We start from the raw sequence: 24,269 nt of genomic DNA on the forward strand, positions 1-24,269 counted from the left end.
ACAACTGCAGTTCCACAGAGGCAATTTTGAATTGTGTGACCTTGGGCAAGTCACTTAACCTCTCTGAACCTCAAACAATGATAGTAATAACAGCAGCAACAACAAACAGACTTTTTCCGATGACCAGAGCCAGTGGACACGGGTGAAGGTGGGTGACGGTACATCTTGGCCCTGTGCCCTGATGAAACCTACCAGGGTGTTCCCCAAGTGACTTTGGCTCCAAGGCTGGACCACTTCTGCCAGGAAGGCTGGGCAAAGGCCTGGGATGCCCATCACTCAGGAGCCCCCTCCCTAAAGGGGAAGGCAGGCAACCTCCTTGGGCAGCTGGAAGGAATATGAAGGCTCCAGGTTACTGACCACAAGGACATCCCATCCTGAGACCCAATCTGAAAAACAGAAGCCCAGAGCCAAGGACTCATGGTGGCTGATGCTCTAGAGACCCTGGTTCCTGTTTTGGCCAGTTCAGCCTAAGTCAGACCACAGGTTCCTCTTTCTCAGAGGAATCAGATGGAGAGAAGAGCGAGTTCCCTCCAACCTGGCCTGCAGCACAAGCCATACGTCCTGGGGCCTCTGCAGCCTTCTCCCCAGCATGGGAACCCCCTCCAGGAGTCCTGTAGACACTTGAAAACATTAGAACTGGGCCCTGACCTCCTCCTTCCTCGAGTGGTAAGGAAGTAGAGGCCCAATGTGGGGTGTCAACATTTACCCTGAGAAAGAAAGCTCTCACGCAGCAGAGAAAGGACTTATCTAAGGCCACGCGGCCCTCACCCAAGATCCAGGCACAGTCATGCAGGGCAGGAGGGTTCAACCTGCATCTCCTCACTCTTGAGGTGACCTGAAACCTCCTTAGGCTCTGTTCTGCCCTTTCATCTCTGAAAGCAGGCTGGGTTGGGCCCTGCTAGGGAAGCAAATCCCTTCCATGTGATTGTTAATCAAATTTGCCTCCTCCTCCACATGCCCAGCCCACAGGCATTCACTGGATCCCGACAAAAGCCACGCAAGGTGGACGTTTCTGTGCCCATTTTACGTATGACAAAACACGCGCCCAGCAGGGCCAGGAACGGAACCAAGGTCTGTCCCACCCTGAAGTTCAGACACTTGACCAGCTCTGTTGATTCTGCAAAAGCCTCTCTCTATTTCCTGTCCCTCCTCCACCTTGAAGAGACTCCTCCCCGCAGAGATTCAGGGTCCCCCAAACAAGAGACACACGGATTTGTGTCCACACTCAGACATGGTGTGACAGTAAATATGGGGCCCAGTAGAGTCCTTGTCCACTTTTATCCCAAAATATCATAGTGCTCATCTAAGTAGACCCACAGCAGGTTTAGAAAGCAGACATCACATGTGTCCCCAGAGGCTCCACTTGGCCAGCTCCGCCTCATTTTCGACCAGCCTCCCAGGTCAAGCAAGTTGCTCTCTTATTTTCCTGGCTGTTTCTTTCACTGCCCTGACTACAACAGTTTCTATGTATTTATTTCTGCCATGAACCTGTGAACTCCTTGAAGGCAGGGGCCTCAGCCGTCTTCCTTCCCGTGAGGCCTCGTGTCTAGCGAGCGCACAGGGCCTGATCCGTGGCAACACCTCAAAGCTCTTTGTGAACAGATGAACCGGTGAATGAGTGAGGACGCGGCAGCCTAGAGCGGAAACAGAAGTGGGTTGGGAGGTCCTGCTCCTTCTTCTGCCACCTGCTGGCTGTGTGTCCTCAGGCAAGTTACTTGACTTTTCTGAGCCCCAGCAGCCTTATGCCTAAAATGGCAATAACAAAAATTTGCCCAGGCCTAATTTGCAGTATTCTTATGAAAAGCTAATCAGATGAGGTGGGTGCTCTCCCACATCCTGCAGCCTGAACAACTTCGCCCCACTTCCTCCCCGAGGACCCCGAGTGTCCATCTCAAGGCTGCCTCTGTATCGTGGACAAGCTTTTGTGTCACCCTAGGAAGGCATTGCCCGGCCTCCTGAGTGTCCCCAATGACACTGTGAGACCTCCTTGGGGACAGGGAACAGATATTACTCACTCTTGTATCCTCACTACCTGGCAAAGAGCCTGGATCATTGTAGATGCCCAATGAATGTTTTTAGGCAAATCAATGCATTTTTTAAAAATATTTATTTATTTGGCTGTGCCGGGTCTTAGTTGCAGCATGCGGGATCTAGTTCCCTGACCAGGGATCGAACCCTGGCCCCCTGCATTGGGAGCACGGAGTCTTAACTGCTGGACCACCAGGGAAGTCCCTGCATTTTGAATCCAATAAAATTCTCTAGAAATATAATTTATTATCATCAGCTTGTGACCAAAATGGCAAACGTGGACGTAAAGGTCAAGCGGGTCTTTGGGATCCTAGAAATGAAAGTCAGCTCAGCATCCCAGAGAAAATATAATATTCCCTTTTAGAGTCATTTTCCAATTTGTTCCTCTCCCACCACAAGGTAAGGGGGTTGAAGTTTGAACATGTATGAGGATCACTTTCCAAGCCTTGGCCCGCTGAGGGCCTCCTGAAAGGCAGACCAACGTCCCATCCAGTGGAGAAGTAGGATTCATGCACTCATGAAACAGGGAACCCAAGGGTACCAAATTAGCAGTCTGAGTGGGTCCAGGAAGCTGAGTCTTCCAGTCTTTAAACTTCTGCATTTTATTTAAGGTTAAACTTCTAAGAAGAAAAAGGAAGAAAGCATGAAGCAGGAACTTGCTGGGGCTGATGTGCGCACAGCTGCAAACAATTCAAATAAGCCACCTACACTTACTGTACACTTACGAAGTGCCAGGTGCCTTCTCTGCACCTGGATGTGTATCAGGCCTGGTTCCTGTTCTCCCTAAGCTTTCAGTCTAATGAGGGCAAAGGCCCAGAGATACATAATCATCCAACAGGATGGATGCAGCAAAGAGGCTTGCTTCGGTGTCAGAGGGACACAGGAAGGGTTGACCTATTTCTTAGTCAAGGAGGTGGGCTTTGCCAGATTAATAGGAGTTTGCCAAACAGGCTAGAGGAAGCAAACCTCTTTGGGCCTCAGTTTCCTCATCTGCAAAAGGGAGCCAATCTCGTCTCCTTCACAAAATGGACGAGAGGATGAAATGAGATGACTTGTGCCATGTGCCTATCCTAAGACTTGGTACATAGCAAGCTCTCCATGGATCTTAGCCATGGATGGGAAGGCAGAAGTTGCTGCAGCTTGGAATCCATGTTCTCTACATGTGTGAGTCCTCTCCGGCCAGCCCAGAAAGGATGGATTGGCCAGTGGGTGAAGGGGAAACAGAACTCTCCTGGGGTGAACGGGCGTGGAGGGGACAATCCTGTGTGAGCTCTTCCTCTCTCCAGCCAAGAGGGCAGGGGGCTGGCTCTCCAGGAATTTGAGGGCTTGGCATCCAACCACACAGCACCAAGATTACCGTTCGGGACGCTATCCCTACAAAGGCTTTTGTTTGCTTGTTTTGTTTCATTCATTTAAATGTATCAAGCGCCTACGGTGCCAGGCCCTGTACTCATGACACCTGTGCCCGACAGGGTTCATGTGGGGACCAGACGGGAGAGCAGGTGTAGGGTACCGCTCGGTGGCAGGCACGGGAAGACTCTTGTATCTGCCAGCTCCCTCTGTTATTAAGACACCTGCTTGCCACCCGCGTTCAGCCAGGTCCAGGCCAACTTAACACCCTTCCTGGGGCCGGCCGGGGCTTCTCATTAGCTCAGACAGGGCCCACTGAGGAGTCAGGGGGCCTTGTCATCACGGCCCCGGTCCCCACTCTCACCGAGCCTGACCTGTGTCTGAAGCCAGGACCAGCTGGGCTCCAGGACAGGGCTGTTGGGAGCTGGTGATGGTGACATGCTACCGGCCCCGACCTGCCCGCCCACACAAAGGACGTGGGGCCCTACCTGGACCCTTTTCAGGGCATGACCTGCGCCCACATCCTACCAGCTTCCTCTCTCCTCTGATGACTCAGCCCTAGTGGTTTTCTCTGCTGGGAGTTTCCCTGCTCTGGACCTGAGGTGAAAAGGGGCCTCTAGCCTTGCTCAGAAAGAGCACGGAACCCAGTCAGCGGCCTGGCTCCCCTTCCGGATCTGAGCACTATGCTGCCTGCCCCTAAAGCCTAGTTAACACGCCAATTCCAGAGCTCCCAGAGAGTCCTCCTGCCTTTCTCCCAGCCCCTCCCTTGCGACCCCGTGAGCCTCTGAGGCTCAACAAAAAGGAGTATGCCATTGATCTGCGCCCCCGGGCCCTAGCACAGGGCGTGCAACCAGCAGGAGCTGGGAAATTCTTGTTGACTGTTCCTCCTCTGCACGTGGGACCAATACACCATCCAGGTGGCAGGGAGGGTAGAAAGGAGGCGAGGCCATGCCCCAGCGCGAGGGAACGTCACCATCGCCATCTCGCCGCCATCCCCGCCGGCCTCTCCGTTCTGTTGTTGCTGTTATTATTATACCATCAGAGAGATGTCCTAATTTTAGGGTGGGGGGTAGGTTTTCATCAGTGAGTTTTACCCGGCTAAAAACATTCTAACAACATAAAGCGACGGGAGGCCACACACGGATCAATGGTAAGAGGGACTGGCTCCCCGGGACCACGTAGAGATAGAAGCCCAGGGCTTTGTCATGACCACAGGGCTGGGGGCTGCTCAGGGGGGCCCGGCCTCAGGCTGCTTCCATCTTACCCAGCATCCTCCGCTTTTCAGGGCCGGCAGCGAGTGCAGATAATGACACTGAACAGCAGCTCTCAGGGCCGGGGAAAAGGGGCCCTGGCAGGGCCAGTCTCTGCACCCCGCTCCCCAGGATGTGGTCCGAGATCTGTATGGCATCCTGAGTTTCCACATGAGTTCATTGCAGTGAAGGCTCCACGGCAACCGCAGCAGCGAGGAAACCCCTGGTCTGGCCCTGCCTCCTCATTTTGCAAAGGAGGAAACTGAGGCACAGAGAGGGGTGGGGGTTTGTTCCCAGTTTCAGGGCCTGTCAGCGTGGCGGCCTGAGAGCCAGAGAAGGGACAAAGGGGCGGGAGACGCCAAGCCTCTGGAGGAGGGAACACGTGTCACAGGAGTCGACTGTGCAGCTGTGTGTGGCCCTGGGGCCGTTTCCCGCCTCTCAGAGCCTAAAGGCTGTGGCATTGCACCCTCTCTAGCATTCATGGCATCTCGCTCGGCCTCTCTGCTGCTCGGGAGCAGGTGGGGGAGAAGGAAGGTGGAAAGTGATGACCTTGGTGCCGCAGGTGGAGGGGGCAGGCATCCTTCCCGTCTCTCTCAGCTCCCTCCCTTTCCCTGTGCCCCGGCCTGGCTGAGGGTGTCCACAAAATCTGCAGGGCCTCGGGGTCACAGTTCCAGCACCTCCGCGGCCCACACGATGATGGTCACCTGTAGCAACATCCTTCCCAATGCCGCAGGGGACCCCGCAGAGGACCCCGCAGAGGACCCCGCAGAGGGGCGCAGGAGACCAGGCTGGGTCCGCTGGGGTGTCTGTTGCACCAGGGTCCCCAACCCGCTGGAGGAGGGGCCAGCACGTCCTGTTCCCATTCCAGCTCCAACCAATCCAGATCTGTGCAGTGGCCACCTCCCCTCCTTTCACCCCTCCTGTCCTCACAGCAGCCCAGTGGGGTGGGAAAACTGAGACTCAGAGAGATGAAATAATGAGGCAATGAATGGTGGACACCTGTGGAGCCCTGTGCCTGGCCCTCTGGTAAGCACTTTACACCATTCGCGCACTCAGGCCTCACCAGACTAAGTCCCAGAGAAGATGCACCTGTTCAAGGTCACACAGCCAGGGAGTGCCAGAGCCTGGATTTGAACCCGTGTCACTCTGACTCCAGTGTGTCCCTGACTCCGATGAACCTCTGCGTGCATCCTTTTGCTCTACCCTTTGTACTGCTTGTTCCCGACCCTGGGACAGCAGGACCCTCTAACGAGGAGCCAGTGAGGTGAGGGTGGGAGCACAGACCTGGCTTGGGGCCCCAGCTTTGTTCTCCTAGCCCCCCAGCCCGGCGAATCTCTTGTCCATCCTTGGGGGGACCCAGCCTGGCCCGCCCTGGGACTGAGCCCCTTTCATCCTGGGACCTGCTGCTGACTACTCCTCAATCCTCCTGGGTGAAGAATGTCACCTTGCTTCATATCTGCCTCCTGCGTGGTTGGCTGGGGAGGGGGACCTTCGGGGGTGGGGTGAGGTTAACCTCATTGTTGTCTTATATGGTCATTTAAATCTCCCAGGGCTTCCTCCAAGGGCCAAAAATAATCTGGAGACACAGCAGCTGTGTCCAGCGCACAGGGAGGACCCGGCCATCTGCTTTGGTTCAGAGCCCTGTGTCTGTCTGTCAGTCTCTCCCCCTCGCTCTCCCTCCATCCTCGTTCCTGCCTCCGGCCATGACCCGCTTCTCATATGCAGAGTATTTTTCCCTCTTTCACTCCTGCCCTGCACCCTCCAGGTCCGCTGTGTCTCCTGAGAGCGCCCCGACCTCAGCCCCCAAGGGCCTGTTCCAGGAGGTTATGCAGAAATACAACCGCAGCAAGTCCTCCCAGCTGGCGTAAGTGCACCCCCCCACCCCCGCGCGGCCCCCAGACCATCCAAGCTCATTCTCCTCCAAACTGGGGTTGGGGTGCGGGGATGGGAAGCAGTCCCACAGCCCCCAGGAAGAGGGGTACTCTGGAGGGACTCCCAGGAACACCGCTCCCTGGTGTGTCCCCCTGAGACCCGGCAGTTCCTGCCGAGCTGGGCTTGGTGGGCGCAGGCTCCATCCTCTAGGAACTGCCAGCCAGGCTGAGCTTGTGATTAACCTCTCAGTTCCCCCAGAATGGGCCCTGCATGCTGGAGTAGCCCCGTAGGGCTCTGAACCTGGCGACCCAGCGAGAGGGGGACTGGGGAGACGGCCCTAGTACTCCAGGGGCTCAGAGCTGAGGCCGATGAGCCAGCCTCCCATTCTGTCTCACTTTCCTGCCTGCCGTCACCGTGGGTCTATCTGAGCACACCCACGACACCCATACACACAAGTTTTGGTTTGCTTTGTTGCCTTTATTTATTAAGTGCCAGGTGCTAAAACCAAAAGATAACCCGAGCTGCAGGAAGGGCTCTGTTTGCCTGGCACCAGGGTGCTGGGCTAGGTGAGTCCTTGTTTCCTTCTCTGCTCGACCCTCAAAGCAGCTAAAAGCAAAAGAGGGGTCCCATCGCTGGAGCCCCTATTTCCTTGATCGGTTACGTTGTGGGGAGGAGACAACTGGCCCATGTTTTGTTTCTTCTCCCCAGCCCTTTTCAAGCCCTGCCACCCCTCTCATCCTTGGTGCTGCAGGTAGGATGTTGACAGTCTGGAAAAGCGAGACCCAGGTTCTGGTCTCAGGACTGCTACCACTTCCTGTGAGACAGCCCGTGAGTCGCTGGCCCTCTCTGAGTCTCCCTTCTCCGTAGAGAAGGTCGCAGAGGACACAGTGGCCTCCAGGGTCCTGTCCAGCTCCTCGGTCTCTGGTGGTCTGATACCCGCAGCAGTTCCCCCAGCCCTGGGGTTGGGCACTTTGGCTGAGCTCACACAGAAGCTGGCGCTGTGTGTGTCTGAGCGCTCCAGGGTCCTTGCAGCACAGCTGGACGAGGCCCAATCTGAGCGGTGGGCCCTGAGAATGTTCTCATGACACCGCACACCCGCGGAGGCCGCAAGAACAGCCAGCCCTCCTCCCTTCCACTTCAGCCGGGCCCCACAGGAGACCTTCCAGGAGAGACAAGACACCTACCCCACTGGGGCTTTTCCTGACACCAGCCGGGGCTGCTCTGGCCGCTCGTAAGCAGAACTCATCGAGGTCGCAGTGATGGCGCTGGTGGGGACTTCAGGGCTTATCTTGTCAGTTACCCATCGTCCTTGCTGGGTCTGTCCTTAACCGGCATCTGTGCTCTGAAGCTATTAATAACCAGAGAGGCTGAGAGTCAGGAGGAAGTGCTGCTCATGCTGGAGCGGTGAGCAGCTGGGAGGGTAAAGGGGCTGGCCCTGGAGACACTCGGGGCCTCTCGTGGCCGCTGACAGGGACGACGGCCCTGGAACAAGGCCTGCCGCCTGTCTCACCTCCTCCATCAGGGAAATGGGTCCACTTATGCAGCTCATTCCCCAAGACTGGACCCACAGCAGTCTGTTGTCCTCACTGACCCTCCAAGGATGGGGGAAGCCAGCTCAGGGCGTGAATGAATGAATGAATGAATGAATGAACGAACGAACGAACGAACAAAGTGGCTTGAATGAGCCAAGCTAAGAAGTTATCTTTCACATTAGCCCTGAAATCTCTTTGACATTCAGAAGTTTTAAATTGTGAAGGTGTCAAACACATTAATCCTTCAGGTACTTAAATCTTTCAGCAGCTGAAAGTCCTAGAGGTGAGGAGAAGGGTCTGGAGAAAGGAAAGGGGTTGGAAAGACCCCAGAGAGATGCTCACTGTACAGAGCCCCCCTCTGAAGGGTCTGTGCCTCTATCTCAGTGCAAACAGGCCCCGAAGGTGGAGGCGCTTGGTAAGCTCTGGAGCGCTATGTTCAGGGAAGGAGTTTAATTATCACCAAAACCTCCTGTGGGGTCCGTTATCCATCCCTTTGGGGGACCGACACTGGAAGCCCGAATCCTCCTGGGAGAAAAGGTCTTGGTATAGTAGATGCAGCCACTGAAAGCTGCAGGGACAGAGGGGTCCCCTAATTCTCTTTTGGCCACCGAGGAGCTCTGTTTAAAAGGGACCCTTGGTTTCCATCTGTGGAAGTGAATGAGCTGGCCATGTTTCTAGTAGTTTCCCAATGCGGTGCCTAACTCGGAGATAAAGGCATGGAAACACTCCAGGCCCAAGGATGTTCACAGGGGGATGGAACGCTGGCAAAGCCCCATCCAGAGCCCTCACATTTATCTTCATAGGCCAGTGTGTCCTCCAAACGTTCAAAGGAGGCCATTGCAAAGACTCTTTTGAAAGAGATATAAATACAATCCCCAAAGAAACAAGCAAAACTAACAGGGAAGAGGCTGTCTTTTTGGAAATAGAAGGGATAAAGGAGTGAAATAATTGTCAGGGTTCTTAAATTCTGAATCCTTCCTTCCTCTCTCCCTCCCTTCCTTTCATATTCTCTCTCTCTCTCTCTTTCTTTCAAGCCACAAGTATTTATTAAGTACCTATTATGGACCAGCCACTGAGCTGGGCCGTGGGAACCAAATCTTAAGGGATAAAAGAAAGACACGGGCCCTGTGGTCTTGGAGCTCATAGCCCAGTGGGGGGAGACAGACAGTGGGCAAACAGTCAAAGACACGTCAAAGCCAGTGGTTAGCTGAGGGCTTAGGACCGGAGGCAGGGAGAGGCTGACCCGGGCAGGCAGGCTGAGGAAGCCGTGATGGCGCTGAGATTCGGAGAGGCCTAGGTCAGGGCCGAGGTCGGGGCAGAGTTCCCAGGGCACGCCCATGTGGGTTAGGAAAAATTTTTCTCCTCATCGAGAGGACACGGCTGCAGGGGCCGAGCACCTGTCCCAGAGCAGCAGGGGCAAGCGGGACTGTGCGAGGCCACAGCCAGCCCCACTCCTGGTTGCCAGCAGGCCCCGCTTTCCTTCTGGGAGAAAGGCCACCGGGCCCTGCCTCTGCCTGCCCCCATCCTGAGGCATGACCTGCCCCTTGCTCTCACAGGCCCGTGGACCCTGTGCTAAAGGCCATCAAGGAAGGCGACGAAGAGGCCTTGAAGGCAATGATCAAGGCGGGGAAGAACCTCGCAGAGCCCAACAAGGAGGGCTGGCTGCCCCTGCACGAGGCGGCCTACTACGGCCAGCTGAGCTGCCTGATGGCGCTGCATCAAGGTGAGGCGGTGGGCGCTGTGCGCAGCCTCAGGCGGGAATGGGACGCACGGGCAAGGGCACTTTCCTCGCAGGGCTTTGCCTCACCACAACCATAGTGAAGGGGGCAAGGCAAAGCTACCACCCCTCTTGCAGAGTTAAAGTCATCAAGTTGGAAGCAAGGAAGTGCTTCCCCGCCCATCCCGCCACCTCTCCAGGCCTCCCAGGACAGGAGGGCCTAATTCCTAGAAAAGGAATGAGGGAAGGCTGACTTGTGGGAGAGCCACTGCCAGCTTGTTCGAGAATGTTCCAGGGGCTGATTTGGTGTGGAAAATACCGCAGCTGTGCCTGTGCCCTGCCAAGGCCGTCTCCAGCAGCTGTGAGACCCTGGGCAAATCATGCCTCCTCTCTGAGCCTCGGCTCTCCCCCAGGCCAGATGTGGGTGGGTAACACCTGCAGGTAGGAGTTACCTCTGCCCTCAATAAGCACGGACCCCAGGCAGCCCGCCACACTCCAGGGCAGAAGCGACTACATGAGACTGACTTCTGGCGGTGGCTGGTGGGAGTGTAAGGGAAGGACAGGGTCATTCGGAGAAGGAGGGGGTTCAACCAGGGAAGGCTTCCCAGAGGAGGTGGCACCTGAGCTGGGTTAATATGACCGGGAAGCTGAAACAGCCCTGTGAAGGTGACTGAATCCAAGGCCAAGGGGATGAAGGCAGTGTGGATGGTAAATGCAGGTGGAGGCCACTCACATCCGTCCCCGGAACTGGGAGGAAATTGGGACCTCCCTTGTGTTGGAGGGGGAGGTGGGTATCTTCCTCCTTTTGAATCTCCTGGTCTATCCTCCCCAGCATACCCGGCAGTCATCGACCAGCGCACCCTGCAGGAGGAAACGGCCCTTTACCTGGCGACATGCAGGGGACACCTGGACTGCCTCCAATCCCTGCTCCAGGCTGGGGCTGAGCCCGACATCTCCAACAAGGCCCGAGAGACACCACTCTACAAAGGTGAGCCCACTGGGGTGGGCTTCCCCGAGGGAGGGTCCAGAAACTAGTTGTACACTTGCAAAGTGTACAACTCCCCCAAGGGGGTCTACTTTGATGGAGCAGCCTCGTTCAGATGTATAACTTACATAGTTGAACCATTCATTCATGCACATATTCAGTCAACATTTCCCAAGTCCTCCCGTGGGCCAGGCACGCTGAGAGCCCTGAGATGAAAAGATACGGTCCGTGCCAGTGTGCTCTCCCCATCTGGTGGGCATCGATTCGCAGATGATGTAACAGTCAGCTACTGGCATTGAAGAGCTTGGCACAGGCACCTGGGAACATCGCGGGGAGGGGCCCTGATGTGGAAGAGGGCATCCGCAGTAGGGGGGTCCCAGAGCTGAGCCTGAATGGGAGGGGTTTACCATCTGGACAAGCAAGGGGAACAGCATAGGCAAAAGCAAAGAGGCGTGAGAGGGAATCTGTACCTCCAGGATGTTCGAGAAAAGGAAACACTCCTGGCTTACTCAGTACATCATCCAAGGACATTCACTGGCTGCCCTGGCAGTACCCAGGGTCAAAATCCAAATACTCATGACAGTTGGTATTTATTGAGTGCTTACTACGTACCAGGCTCTGTTCTTTTTTCTAACCCTCATATCCATCCACGTACGAGGTAGGCAATGCTAGTATCCCATTTTACAGGTGAGGCCCTAAGGCACCGAGAACTGACATGGGGCAGCCAGGATCACACAGCCAGCAAGGGCAGATCTGGGGTCCAAACTCCGCGAGCTGGATGCCAGCACCACGCTCTGAACTGCTCCACAACCAAGTGATTAGTTCATGCCTATATGCTTAAGCAATCAGCTTTGGGTCTTGCAAAAATGATAGGAACTTTACACTTGGAAAACCTACAGAAATCGCCAGTTTCCCCTGTGTCTGGTATCCAGCACCTGGAACATTCCATAGGCAGCAGGAACCAGGTCCACTGCAGACCTGTGGTGGAAGTGTCTTCCCTAGAACTCATGTCCCCCAGGCACTGGAGCCATCACCTGGAGCCTCAGCTGTCCCAGAGAGAGCGCCCAAAATGTTGGGTGACTCGCAGCTGAAGCCTGAGCCCTGGTCCTGCATGAGCTCCACTGTGTGCCAAGCTCCACCCTAGAGCCTTCGTATGCTTCCTCACTCCACCCTCCCACGGTATCCTCTCGGGGACGTTCCATTATCTGTGCTTTACAGGTGAGGAAACCAAGCCCGGGGTCCTGTTTGAAACACTACACAGGCAGCCCCCCTTGCTTCTCACCACCCCCTCTGACTGACTCAGAGAAGCTTCCGGGGATGGTTAATTTGGACAAGTGCTCAGCCTCCCTGGTAATAGCTCTGCCAGCGCTAAGGCTGCATTTCGGGCCTAGAGCAAGATAAGGCTTATAAGGGAGGTTGGAGCAGACTCAGAAGATAAATTTTAGCCCAAATTAAGTGAGTAGCTTTTGAGGAAGTGTTTTGAGCAGGACTACGGCACTGCCCTCCTCCCCGCCTTCTGGCCTCGTGGAGAACTGAAGCAGGTAACACTGGAAAGGGAGATGAGGTAGGGGCATTCCGGAACCTTCCAGGGGACAGAGACTCCAGAACTGGACTACCTGGATTTGAATCCCATCTCTGCCACTTACTATCTGTGTGACCTTGGGCAAGTCACTTAACTTCTCTGCACCTCACTTTTCTCATCTGTGAAAGGGAATAACACTACATCCTTTGAGGGTGGTTGGGAGAACTAAATTAGTTAATTCTGTGAAGTGCTTAGAATAGAGTGCCTGGCACATCACCAGTGCCAGACACATATCAGCAAATACTAATTCTGATTAGTATTACTACTACTTTTAGTTATATATCCTAGGTTTATGCAGAGACTGAAACTCAGTACAGATCCAGTAGATATTTGTTGAGTGAATCCACTTATGGCTGATGAGTGAATGGGTAGATGGACAAACGAATGAATGAAGTCTTGGCTGGCCAGGTCCTGCCGGGGCCCTGCTGACCATCTCGCTTCTCCCTGGGCACAGCCTGTGAACGCAAGAACGTGGAGGCGGTGAGGATTCTGGTGCAGTACAACGCGGACACGAACCACCGCTGTAACCGAGGCTGGACGGCTCTGCACGAGTCTGTTGCTCGCAACGACCTGGAGGTCATGGAGATCCTGGTGAGCAGAGGTGCTAAGGTGGAAGCCAAGAATGCCTATGGCATCACCCCCTTGTTCGTGGCCGCCCAGAGTGGGCAGCTGGAGGCACTGAGGTTCCTGGTCAAACACGGTGAGTGCTAGGGTCCCTGGGTCATGGAGTTCCCCAGGGGCACAGCTGGGAAGGACCTCAGAGATCAACTCTAAGGGAAGGCAAGTTTAGGGGTCCTCTATGGATATACTCTGACTGAGGGATGCTATCTTCCGGGAATACTGTGTTGAGAAGGATTCTGAGGCTGTTTCTAGGCTCAGCCGGAAACGTGTTGAGCTCCACCAGTGATCCCTGCAATTAGGCACAAACTCGGAGTGGAGTGGCACACGTGCCATATATTAGCCATCTCTAACCTAGCCCAACAAGCTCATTTTACAAATGAGGAATCTGAGACCCAGAAAGAGGAAGAGACTTATCTATCTATGGTCACGGGGCAAATTAGTGATAGAACTAGCCAGAATCTTAGTCTCCCGACACCCTAACCACTTTTCTTTCTATCATGGCCAGAAGGAACTTCAGACAACATTTAGGTCACTTCCTCACTTTATAGGTGATGAAACCAAGGACCAGAATAGGAAAATGATTTGTCCAAGGTCTCACGGAAAATTAGTGGCAAAACTGGGGTTTGAGCCCTGGTCTTTGCACTCTTGGCCTCTGAAAAATCTTTGTTCACCTAACGGGACAAAATAAAATAATATTGCCTGAAATATCGTGTCCCAGTAGCAGAAGACTCCAAGATTTTGGTAGACATTCTTTTTTTCTTTGCAGTACGCGGGGCCTCTCACTGCTGTGGTCTCTCCCGTTGCGGAGCACAGGCTCCGGACGCGCAGGCTCAGCGGCCATGGCTCACAGGCCCAGCCGCTCCGCGGCACGTGGGATCCTCCCGGACCGGGGCACGAACCCGTGTCCCCTGCATCGGCAGGCGGACTCTCAACCACTGCGCCACCAGGGAAGCCCATGGTAGACATACTTTTGGTTAAAGAGTATTATATTCTGATCTAGCCCAAGAACACTTTTGATTTCCTTTCTCCCTCCATGGGAAGTGTCCCTTCCACTTGAGCAACAGAGAACCCAGAAGTAAGCCAGATGCTGGGGCTGAGTTGGAATAATTTGTTGAGGACCCACTGTGTGCCAGGCTCTGCACTAAGCATGAACACAGAAGAAGCCAGTGGGGTTCTCCACAGCCCTGAGAGGTAGGGAGTGTCCTCATGCCATTTTGTAGATGAGGAGACCGAGGCTCACAGAGGTTAAATGATTGGTCACAGTCAGAGCCTGGATTCCGACTGCGTCCATCTGACTCCAAACTGCACGCCCTTCGCACCCCGCCACCCCACCCCAGGCCTCGAGAATTTCCGTCCTGGGACTTGGCCTGGATAAGCATCCACCTCCTCAGCACGTGCCCGAGCAGTTGGGAAAACAGACCCGGGGCACTTCCTTGCCGCTGGGGACATATCTGGGCTGACCAGCCTGAGGACAAAGGGGCACAGGCAGGGTCCTGGGAGCCAGGAAAGGAGGCTGGGCAAAGGGCAGGGTGCTCAGCGGGCAGGCGAGGGGAACTGGCTAACACTAAACATCTGCCCAGCTCTCCTGCTGACACCCTGAGTCAGGGACTGTTCCCGTTGTGGGCTGAGTCCATTTGCAAATGAAAATATTTTTCTTGTGTGAGCAGGCGGCCGGCAGGGTCCAGGTTTCCAGGGAGCCTGACTTTGAGAGCTTGGCAGTGTCAGAGCCGCTGGCCAACTCTCCCTCGGGGTGGAGGCAGAACCAGCCTCTGTGCCCCGGCCCCTCCATCCTGGAGAACTCGCATTTGCTGAGCAGCCCCTCTGTGCCAGCCACCTGGTGGGGAGGTTGTCTTAGTTCACTCGGGCAGCTATCACAGAATACCACAGACTGGGCGGCTTATGGACAACCGAGGTTTATTTCTCACAGTTTTGGAGTCTGGGAAGTCCAAGATCAAGGTGCCGGTGGATTCAGTGTCCCATGAGAGCCTGTCCCAACTTCCTAGGCAGTCAACTTCTCTCTGTGTCCTCCCATAGTGGAGGGGTGAGGGAGTTCTCTGTGGTCTCTTTTATTATGGCACTAATCCCCTTCATGAGGGCTCCACCCTCATAACCTAATCACCTCCCAAAGGCTCCCCCTTCTAACAGCCTCACACTGGGGATTACGTTTCGTATGAGTTTTCAGGGGACGCGAGTGTTTCAGTCTATAGCGGATATTTGCTTACATTGCCTTATTTACTCCTTGCAGTTGAGTAGGTACTATTATTCCTGGTCAACAGATGAGAAAACTGAGGCTCCTGAAGGCTGCCCAAGGCCACAGAGCTTGTAAAGCATGAAACAGAAACTTCAGCTGGTTCTTGTCTGGCATGAAGGCCTGTGCTCTTTCCGCTGGACCAGAAATCAGTCATCAAAATTTTTAAATTACAAGATAGCTTGTGATAAGCTGAATGCCCAGAGAAAGGGGATCTGTGGTTAACAGATGCTCTTGATTTCAGCCCTTACTGACATTTCCCTGCCGTCTCAGTTCTATTTCCTTCTGGAATAGGGAGGGACTGGGAACAGGCTGCACCGCTCTTTGCAGAGAAACCCCTGCATTCTCTCCATCACCACCAGGAGATGGAGAAGACGTAGGGGACTGGGCTCACGGGACACTGTCACCAGGCTGGGTTCCTCCCTCCTGCAGCACGGCGTAGTGTCTCCTTCAGAGGAGACAAGAAGTAATTCCTCTCTTACTCCTTGAAACGGAAGGCAGAGAAGAGCAAATCCCAATGAATCAAATTATTAGGGGTTTTCTTTATGAGGAGGCTCTGTGCCCTCCTAGAGCTGTGAGGGCCTTCCTCAGGGCAGGATCTGGATCCTTTTAGGTGGAATGGGTGTTGAGAGCATGGTCTCTGCCATCTGACCATCTGCCAAGGCTCCTACCATCGGATCATCTGGGTTCAAGTTTTGGCTCTTCCCTTATGAGCTGGGGGTTCTGGGGCCAGTTGCAGAGGTTCTCTGCGCTTTATCGTCCTTGTCTGTGACACGGAGATAAAGTTGTTATTGATTGCATGGGTTACAATACGTCGTGGGCTCAAAGAGATAGCACAGGTAAAGCACAGTGTCTGGCACAGAGCAAGTGCTCAGTAAATTCCAGCATCGTCGTGGCAGCTCAGGACGGCAGACAGCGGGTCTCCATGCAGCAGAAAGGAGCTGGAGGTCCTCCGGGTGATCCAATGTATCACCGTGGTTAGGGCAGCAGCGGCCAGCCCGAGGTGGGCGTTACATCAAGGACAGTGACCGCCCTGATCACTCACCCATCCGCCTCTCCTTTGCCAGGTGCTGAGATCAACACGCAGGCCAGCGACCACGCATCTGCCCTCTACGAGGCCTGCAAGAACGAGCACGAGAAGGTGGTGGAGTTCCTGCTGTCGCAGGGGGCCGACGCCAACAAGGCCAACAAGGATGGCATACTCCCGCTGCACATTGCTTCCAAGAAGGGCAACTACAGGTCAGCCCAGGCCCCGGCCCCACCCCCGAGGCTCCTCCCCCGCCCCGCCCATTCCTCTGAATGCCCCGCCCACGGGGGTAGGGAGGCCCAGGAGAGGTCAGAGCCCAGGCCACGTTTTCAGGTGGAAAAGAGGAAGACCCATTAGCAGTCAGCAAGCTAGAGTGAATGCTTACAACACCAGGAATAATAATAATAGCCAACACCTATGTGGCACTTTCCAGCACTTTCCATTAGAAATGTGCTCAATCCTTTTAACAACTGTACTTTTCATAATTCTTTTAACAGATCTACTGAGGTAGATACGATTATCTTCATTTTTTCTCAAATGAGGAAGCTAAGACAGAGAGGTTGAGCGACTTGCCCAAGGTCACTCAGCTTGCAAATGACAGGAACTCACGTGTTCCAAACTTCACGTCTACAGGATTCCACACAGGAAGCCAGATATGAGTCTGGACTAGTGGGTATTTCTGTTGGGGATGCAAAGATAACCTCTTAGGCAGTTAGCAGGCATACAGGGGATACCTACAATAATACAAATAGTACCATTGATACTAGCTGGTTTTTCTTAAGCACTTACTATGTGCTAGGTACTTGGAGCGAGATGAGAGAAGCTTAAGCTTTCAGGGAGCAATCTGGTGGGACGGAAGGTGCGCGCGCGCGCACACACACACACACACACACACACACACACACATTCACGACAAATGAAAGAGCATGAAGAGCTGAGGTCCGTGGTGGCCCTAGAGACTGGCATGGGCTGGAAGCAGAGGTGCGCTAGAGCTGGCTTGGAGAGCTCCTGTGAGCTGATTGATCACATCGGTAGTCTGAAACTGGCCATGGTGAGAGTATTTACACCATGGAAATTAATGATTGTTAGAAATCAGAGGCCCCTCCTCCCCCCCGAGATCAAGTTGTTAAACCTCCACCTGCACCACCACTAGCTGGAGGGTCAAGGAAGGCTCACCTAGGAGGTGGAACTCTAGCTGCCCGTGGAGGACGCACAGCGCCCAGTAATTTCCATTCGACCAGTGTTCCCCAAACTTTGTGCATTCACAGACATTCTTCCTGATTCTAGATATCTGTACCCTCACTTCTTAGTATTTTCCTCTCAAGACATTATTATTTTAAATGAATTTATTTTCAAAAGGGAACGTTTATCACACTAGTAAATTGTTAAAATTATCAATTTACAATTAATAAAAAAAACTTCTCACCTTAAATCCCATCTCATGTACCCCAGACGACACACTTTGGGAAAGGCAGCCCTGTCCTCAGCAGGGAGGAGATCGTGCGTGCTGGAGAGTGTGGGTGGTCTTCGCTAAGGCAAAGGGAAATGGGGGTGAGAGTGACATCCTAGAAAACGGAGTGACGACACAAGGAGACAGAGCTGACCCTCAGGGGCCCCAGGCCCTGCTCTGTAGGTGCCCACACAAATGACCAGCCAAGGATGCCCTCCCCGCTCCATGCCCCATACAGGCACAGAGGAGACCCTGCCTTCTCTGGACCAAGTAGCAGGCCGTGAGGCAGACACATCTGGGTTTGAATGCCTGCTGAGGCCTTGGGGAGGTTGCTTAAGCTTTCTGAGCCTCAATTCCCTCTTGTGTAAAATGGGAGGTAGGTTGCGCTGCCTCGAGGGCTGTTTCGGGGACTAGTGAAATGGATATACGTGGCTATAGAATGGAAATAAAGACCTCAGCAGGGCACCTGGCACACAGTAGGTGCTCACTGGGTCTTCGTTCTCTCTTATGTAGGGAGGGTACATTCCATAATTTTTCAGTGAAGCCAATGAAGGGATGAAAGCAACTTAAGTCAGGCAGAGGTGGTGGGCAAGATAGCATCTTGCTCTTCAGCTCCAGAAAGATCCAGCATCAGTCAACAAACACGGATTATCTTAACCTGACTCCAGAGAGATCCCGAGGGAAAGAGACAGAAGGGTTGACCCTTGAAATCTCCTGGTACACTGGCTCCCCATACTTGCCTGGACAGCACAGTCACTCTGGGCTAGTTTTTAAATGGCACATCCCAGACACACGGAACCAGAATCTCCAGGAGAGAGGGAGCCCAAGTCTCTATCATTGAACAGCTCGGAGTCAACCAGATACAGCCCAGCCAGACCTTTGGGTGGGGGGCATTGATCTAGTCCAAGCCTGATTTTGCAGAGGAGAGACCCAAGGACAGAGATGGACAGTGGCTTCAGAGCGTGGCAGAGCTGCGACAGTCACTTGGCATCCTCCAGTCACGCCCAAAGCCTTCAGGTGGAACTAGATGTCAGCAGTCTGGCCCCAGCTGCGGGGAGTTTGAAGCAGCACAGGGTGTGGCTAAGGATGGCCAGGGACAAAGGCTGGGCCTCTCTGGAACTACCAATGTGAGTGGCTTGTGCTCTCCCAGAGTCTCTGCTTTGGAATCGTGCTGACTCCCAAAGCCATTTCCCTGGCTATTCACCCTCCATTCTCAGACCCCAGTTCCCTATGGACCCCAAGACTGAGAGGGACCAGGCCACCTTCCGCGGGCTGCCCTACAAAAGGGTAAAGCCGATTCCCAGCAGCTCCTGCCACCTGGCAGGGCCCATGGCCAGGCAAGCCCCCCGTGCTGCACTCACTCCCCGGGCAGGTGGCATGTGGCTCTCTCCACACTGTCCTCCCTTGGCTGCTTGGGGATCTGATGTGAATTTCCCTAGGCCTTCCGCACGCAGCCACCTGCCAGGATGCCCTGCCTGTCCGTAGCATGGAAAGTGGCTCCAGCATCTGGGCTCGGTGTTCGCCAGATGGTGCCTTCAGCAATTTTAACCGGAGGGTGTGACATTTGGGCATGGCTGAGAAAGCAGCCCCCAAGACCCCAAAGTCTTAGGCACCTCCAAGACACACTTTTACTTTCTTTCTTTTTTTTTATAAATTTATTTATTCATCTTTTTTTATTTTTGGCTGCGTTGGGTCTTCATTGCTGCACATGGGCTTTCTCTAGTTGTGGCGAGCAGGGGGCTACTCTTTGTTGCGGTGGTTTCTCCTGTTGCGGAGCATGGGCTCTAGGCGCACGGGGTCAGTAGTTGTGGCACACAGGCTCAGTAGTTGTGGCGCACGGGCTTAGTTGGTCCACGGCATGTGGGATCTTCCCGGACCAGGGCTCGAACCCGTGTCCCCTGCATTGGCAGGCGGATTCTTAACCACTGCGCCACCAGGGAAGCCCCAAGACACACTTTTTCTTATTTTTCATTTCCAGTTTAGCAAAGACACCTTATGAGATTAAAACTCAGCAACAAAGGTAGACTTATTAAGAAGTTGTATTAGACAAGAGCAGATGGCGCAAGATCCCTTTAAGCTGAAACCACTGGTTCTCAGCCGTGGCTACACACTGGAACCCTGGGTAACTCTTAAAACCCTGAGGCTTGGGCGCCACCCTCAGAGATAGGGCTGTAAGCAATCTGGGCTGGGGCTAGGGCTGCAGGATTTCTAAACGCCCTCAGGTGAGTTTACCAGGCATCCCCGGGGAGAACCAATATGTAGTTTGTGGCTGACATGCATTACTGACTTGTATTTTGGGCCTTCCCTAATTTTTCAATATTCTTTCTCTTTTACTTCTAATTTATATTACCTTTGCAAGCCACTTAAAACTCTTTCTGGGAAAGGCAGAATAGAGTACGTTTAATACATTAAATTAAAATGCATTTTTCAGCACATTCATAAGCCAGTTAGCATGCCCGTTAATTAAAAGGGAAACTGAGGCTCAGAGCTCAAGGCTTCCCAGAAAATAAGAGGACAGGCCCCTTTATCTAACCCCATCCACTCCAGGAAACTGGCTTACTGCTTGTGTCTTCTGGAGGAAAATGAAGGTTTGCAGCAAAGTTTCTCAAGGCGTGATGCATAGATCATACACCTCAGATTCCGGGGCCCCTCCCCAGACCTGCTGAATTGGGCCCTGAATGACAGGGCCCAGGAATCTGCATTTTCAGGATGCCCTCAGGGATTGAGAGCACGCAGTTTGCATCCTCAGCAAGTTCCATTCTCTCTCTGAGGACCCAGAGGCCCCTAGGCTTGCTTGTTCATCCAGCAGGTGGCACAGGGTGGCAATGGGCCTGTTCTTCCTCCTTCGTGGAGGACCTGCTCCCCTGCTCCAGCTCCCAGGGGAAAAGCTGCAGACTTTCCCCCAGAGGGATCCCTCGTGGGCAGGAGTCCCACTGTGCCCTTGGGAACACCCTCAGGGAGATTCTCCACTGGTGGAGCCTTTGCTGGCTCCATAAGGGCTCAGAAAAGAGGTAATCTTCCCTCAACACACACACACACACACACGCACACATGCACACGCACACACGCACACACACACATGCACACGCACACACACACACACACTGCCAGGTTGACACAGTATTGGGAGTAGAGCCATTTGTGGGCGACTGGTTCCCTTGTGAAAGTCATGTCCATGGTCAAATTTATACTGAATGCTGGCAGAGGTCACACCACCGTGACCCGGTGACCCAGGAGGCTGAGCTGGTGGGTGCAGCTGGTGGGTGCTGGGGAAAGGAGAAGAGAGGGACAGGAAACTGGGCCTCCCAGACACCATAGTTTCTGCCAGGCAATGGGTACATTTGTTCTCTTCTTAAGGTGCATTTTGAGCACGTGTGGTCCCAGGACCCGCCCACAGGAGAAGTGGGAATGTCCCAGCCTGTCGTGTGGGGTCCCCCCCTCATCCTCCTGCCCTCCTCCCACCAGCTGGGTTGTGGGAGAGAAGTGATGACATGCGGTGGGGCGCCCAACACTCCCCAGGCCTAGGGAGACTGGGGCAGCATGGAAAGGCCTGGCCTTGGGCATTCTGACACCTGCATTCTGCCCTGGCTTGGCCGTCCACCTCCAGTCCAACCTCCACCTGCCACCCCACACCTGGGTCTCAGTTTCACCCTCTGTAAAATGGGAGGCTGGACACACTGATCTCCAGACCCCGCCCAGCATTACATTTACTCTCGGCTTGGCCAAGTCCTCCAGAAGCGTACAACAATTAGATGATTTCCCTGTGTTATTTTCTGGGACTCTAGGCAACGTCCAGTCACGTTCCCACATTTCTGCCATTTTCCCTTGGTTCAGCAGGGGACCAGCGGAGACCAGCTGTGACCTGCCAGAGATACCAGCCCATCTGGCCAGTGGCCCCAGGCAGCCCCTTTCGCTGTTTTTCCCCTGCTTGGGCCTGTTACGGCTGTTAGGGAGCATTTGTTGGCGATGGCTGTGGTCCAGGGTGAGGCCCCAGCCCCTCCTTTGACCAGCACCTCAACAGAGCGAGGTCAGGCCTCCTGAGCCTGCACAAATAGAAATTAGGAGGCAATTAGCCCCCCTGGGTGTGTGAATTTCCTTTTGAGGTTTGAGAGGCAGATTTTAAGCAAACACAGCATCACTAACCATAATAATACTTCCCACTGAGATCCTAACGGGAGGTCCCTGGCATCACATTTCTAAGAAGCCAGAAGCCCCAGGAGCCCAAGTGCCAGGAGGCAAAGAGGTGTGGGAATGGGCCCGGTGGCACCTGCTTGCCCTGCCATGGCCACTTCCTTGGAGCCCGCACGAGGTCACCTGTCAGCCGGGATTGTGTGGATTAGGGTCTGTAATCACGTCAGTGGCAAGAGCTTGGCAGGTGGCAGGGGTCTAGGGGAAGACAGTAGTACAAGGGGTCAGGATTCCTGGGGTCAAGCCCCAGAACTGCTTTCGGGTCCCTGATCAGTCACTTCCTCCCTCTGAGCCCCGTCTGTTACAAAGAAGGCCACAGACCCACTCTGGCTACCTCCACAGCCTGCAGTGAAGGTAAAATGGGGCAGGCAAGTAATGTGTTGTGAAGAATGTAAAACCCTGTGACATAGCAGCTGTCTCCTGACTGCCACACAAGAAGCAGAGGAGTGGTTAAGAGTGTCGTCCTCACTCTAGGGGGCATCAGACTAGCTGGGTTCCAATCCTGGCTCCACCACCTACTGGCTGTGTATCCCTGGGCTTCTCTTTCCTCATCCGTAAATGAGGTTCATGCTAGTACACATCTCGTAGGGCTGTTGGGAGGATATAACAGATTAGCATAGGTTAAGCACTCTTACTCTCAGCAGAAGAGAGGGGAGTCAGGGCTGGCAGCACTCTCCAGCCTCAGCCACGGCTGATCAACCCTCTCCAAGCCAGAGGCGGGGCAGAGAGCCTGGGAGAGGCTAGAGTCAGCCTGCAGGGGAAGAGGCTTTGAGACTCACAGGACCGGGGAGGCCACCTCATGGTCACTGAGGGCTAACTGGGGTCTGGGGCAGGAGTGGCTAGGGCCAGACAGATTTGTCCCCTCCTGTCCCTCAGGACCTGGTGGCTCCACCAAGGCATCAGGGCAGCAAGACAGAGATGCAGGACAGCTCAGCCCTGGAGTCAGAGGAGGGTCCAAATCCTGCTTTGTGTCTCCCGATGTATGGCCTGGGCAAGCCCCCTAACCGCTCTGAGCATTGAGTTTTCTCATCTGGAAAAAAGGGGACGAGACCTACTTTATGGGGTGTTGTAAAGATTAAACCGAATAGTGTTTGTAAAGCCTTTGGATGTCTCCTGACACACAGTGAGCCCTTGGAGATGGCTGTCCCTGCCCGCCCACGCCTACCCACACCCCCAGCCTTCCTAGGCAGGGCAGGGTCTAGCTCCCCGCTTCACGATGTGGCTCTACTGCCTCCTGGAGAAAGTAGCTCGGACAGTCGTTAGGTTTGGGGGCCTTCTAATCAATTCCTTCGGATAACTGAGCTCGGAATGGGCAACACTCGTTAGCCTGAAATAAGTCGGCAAGAGATTCTTGAAACCACAGGCCACTCAGACTTTGGAGGCTAAGGGTTGTGGGTTTGAAGCCCAGCACCGCTCATTACTGGCTCTGTGATTTTGAGAAGGTGGTGGAAGCTCTCTGAGCCTCAAGTTTCCTTATCTGTAAAGCAGACCCAGTCTCCCCCAAGTGGTAATTGTGAGAACGGCTGTCTCCGTGGCGCCCCCTGCTGGTGGGCCCGTGCCTCCTCACTCAGTGGTTGCGAGTGGCCGAGCCTGGCCCCTCCGCTCCCCACGGGGGCGGGTCCGGCCCAGACGTGCGGGCCGCCCCGTGACCCGCGCGTGCCCGCCCCGCCCGCAGGATCGTGCAGATGTTGCTGCCGGTGACCAGCCGCACGCGCGTGCGCCGTAGCGGCATCAGCCCGCTGCACCTGGCCGCCGAGCGCAACAACGACGAGGTGCTCGAGGCTCTGCTGAGCGCGCGCTTCGACGTGAACGCGCCCCTGGCGCCCGAGCGCGCGCGCCTCTACGAGGACCGGCGCAGCTCGGCGCTGTACTTCGCGGTGGTCAACAACAACGTGTACGCCACGGAGCTGCTGCTGCTCGCCGGCGCCGACCCCAACCGCGACGTCATCAACCCCCTGCTGGTGGCCATCCGCCACGGCTGCCTGCGCACCATGCAGCTGCTGCTGGACCACGGCGCCAACATCGACGCCTACATCGCCACGCACCCCACCGCCTTCCCCGCCACCATCATGTTCGCCATGAAGTGCCTGTCGCTGCTCAAGTTCCTCATGGACCTCGGCTGCAACGGCGAGCCCTGCTTCTCGTGCCTGTACGGCAGCGGCCCGCACCCGCCCGCCCCGTCGCCCTCGAACAGGTTCAACGACGCGCCCGCCTCGAACAAGGCGCCAGGCGTGGTCCAGGTAGGAAGGCGCGTCTGGGAGAGTGCGGCCGGGGCCAGTGCGCTGCGGAGGCTGGGGGCACTAGTGGTTCACTCGCTCCCGAGGCTGTGTGCACGGGAGGCGGGGTGGAATACGCTAGGGAGGCAGCAGGAGACGGTGGTTAGCAGGATTTGGAGGCAGTGTGGACTCATGGTCAGTGC

The 24,269-nt window shown here is 54.8% G+C and overlaps 1 protein-coding gene across 2 annotated transcripts in view; it reads left to right on the top strand.

Moving 5' to 3' along the window:
• Window positions 1-24,269, top strand: part of ASB2 (ankyrin repeat and SOCS box containing 2) — a 43,230-nt gene that overhangs the window by 14,342 nt on the left and 4,619 nt on the right. The window contains exons 3-8 of one of the 2 annotated variants that reach the window (XM_059056879.2): window positions 6,394-6,492; window positions 9,589-9,755; window positions 10,582-10,737; window positions 12,771-13,016; window positions 16,253-16,424; window positions 23,526-24,090. In XM_059056879.2, coding sequence (XP_058912862.1) covers window positions 6,394-6,492; window positions 9,589-9,755; window positions 10,582-10,737; window positions 12,771-13,016; window positions 16,253-16,424; window positions 23,526-24,090 — 1,405 coding nt within the window. Of the gene's footprint in view, window positions 1-6,393; window positions 6,493-7,251; window positions 7,732-9,588; window positions 9,756-10,581; window positions 10,738-12,770; window positions 13,017-16,252; window positions 16,425-23,525; window positions 24,091-24,269 lie in introns of those variants that run through there. The other variant, XM_067027838.1, reaches the window with a different exon arrangement.

The sequence above is a fragment of the Kogia breviceps genome, chromosome 3 (assembly GCF_026419965.1).
Source record: "Kogia breviceps isolate mKogBre1 chromosome 3, mKogBre1 haplotype 1, whole genome shotgun sequence".
Classification (NCBI taxonomy): domain Eukaryota; kingdom Metazoa; phylum Chordata; class Mammalia; order Artiodactyla; family Physeteridae; genus Kogia; species Kogia breviceps.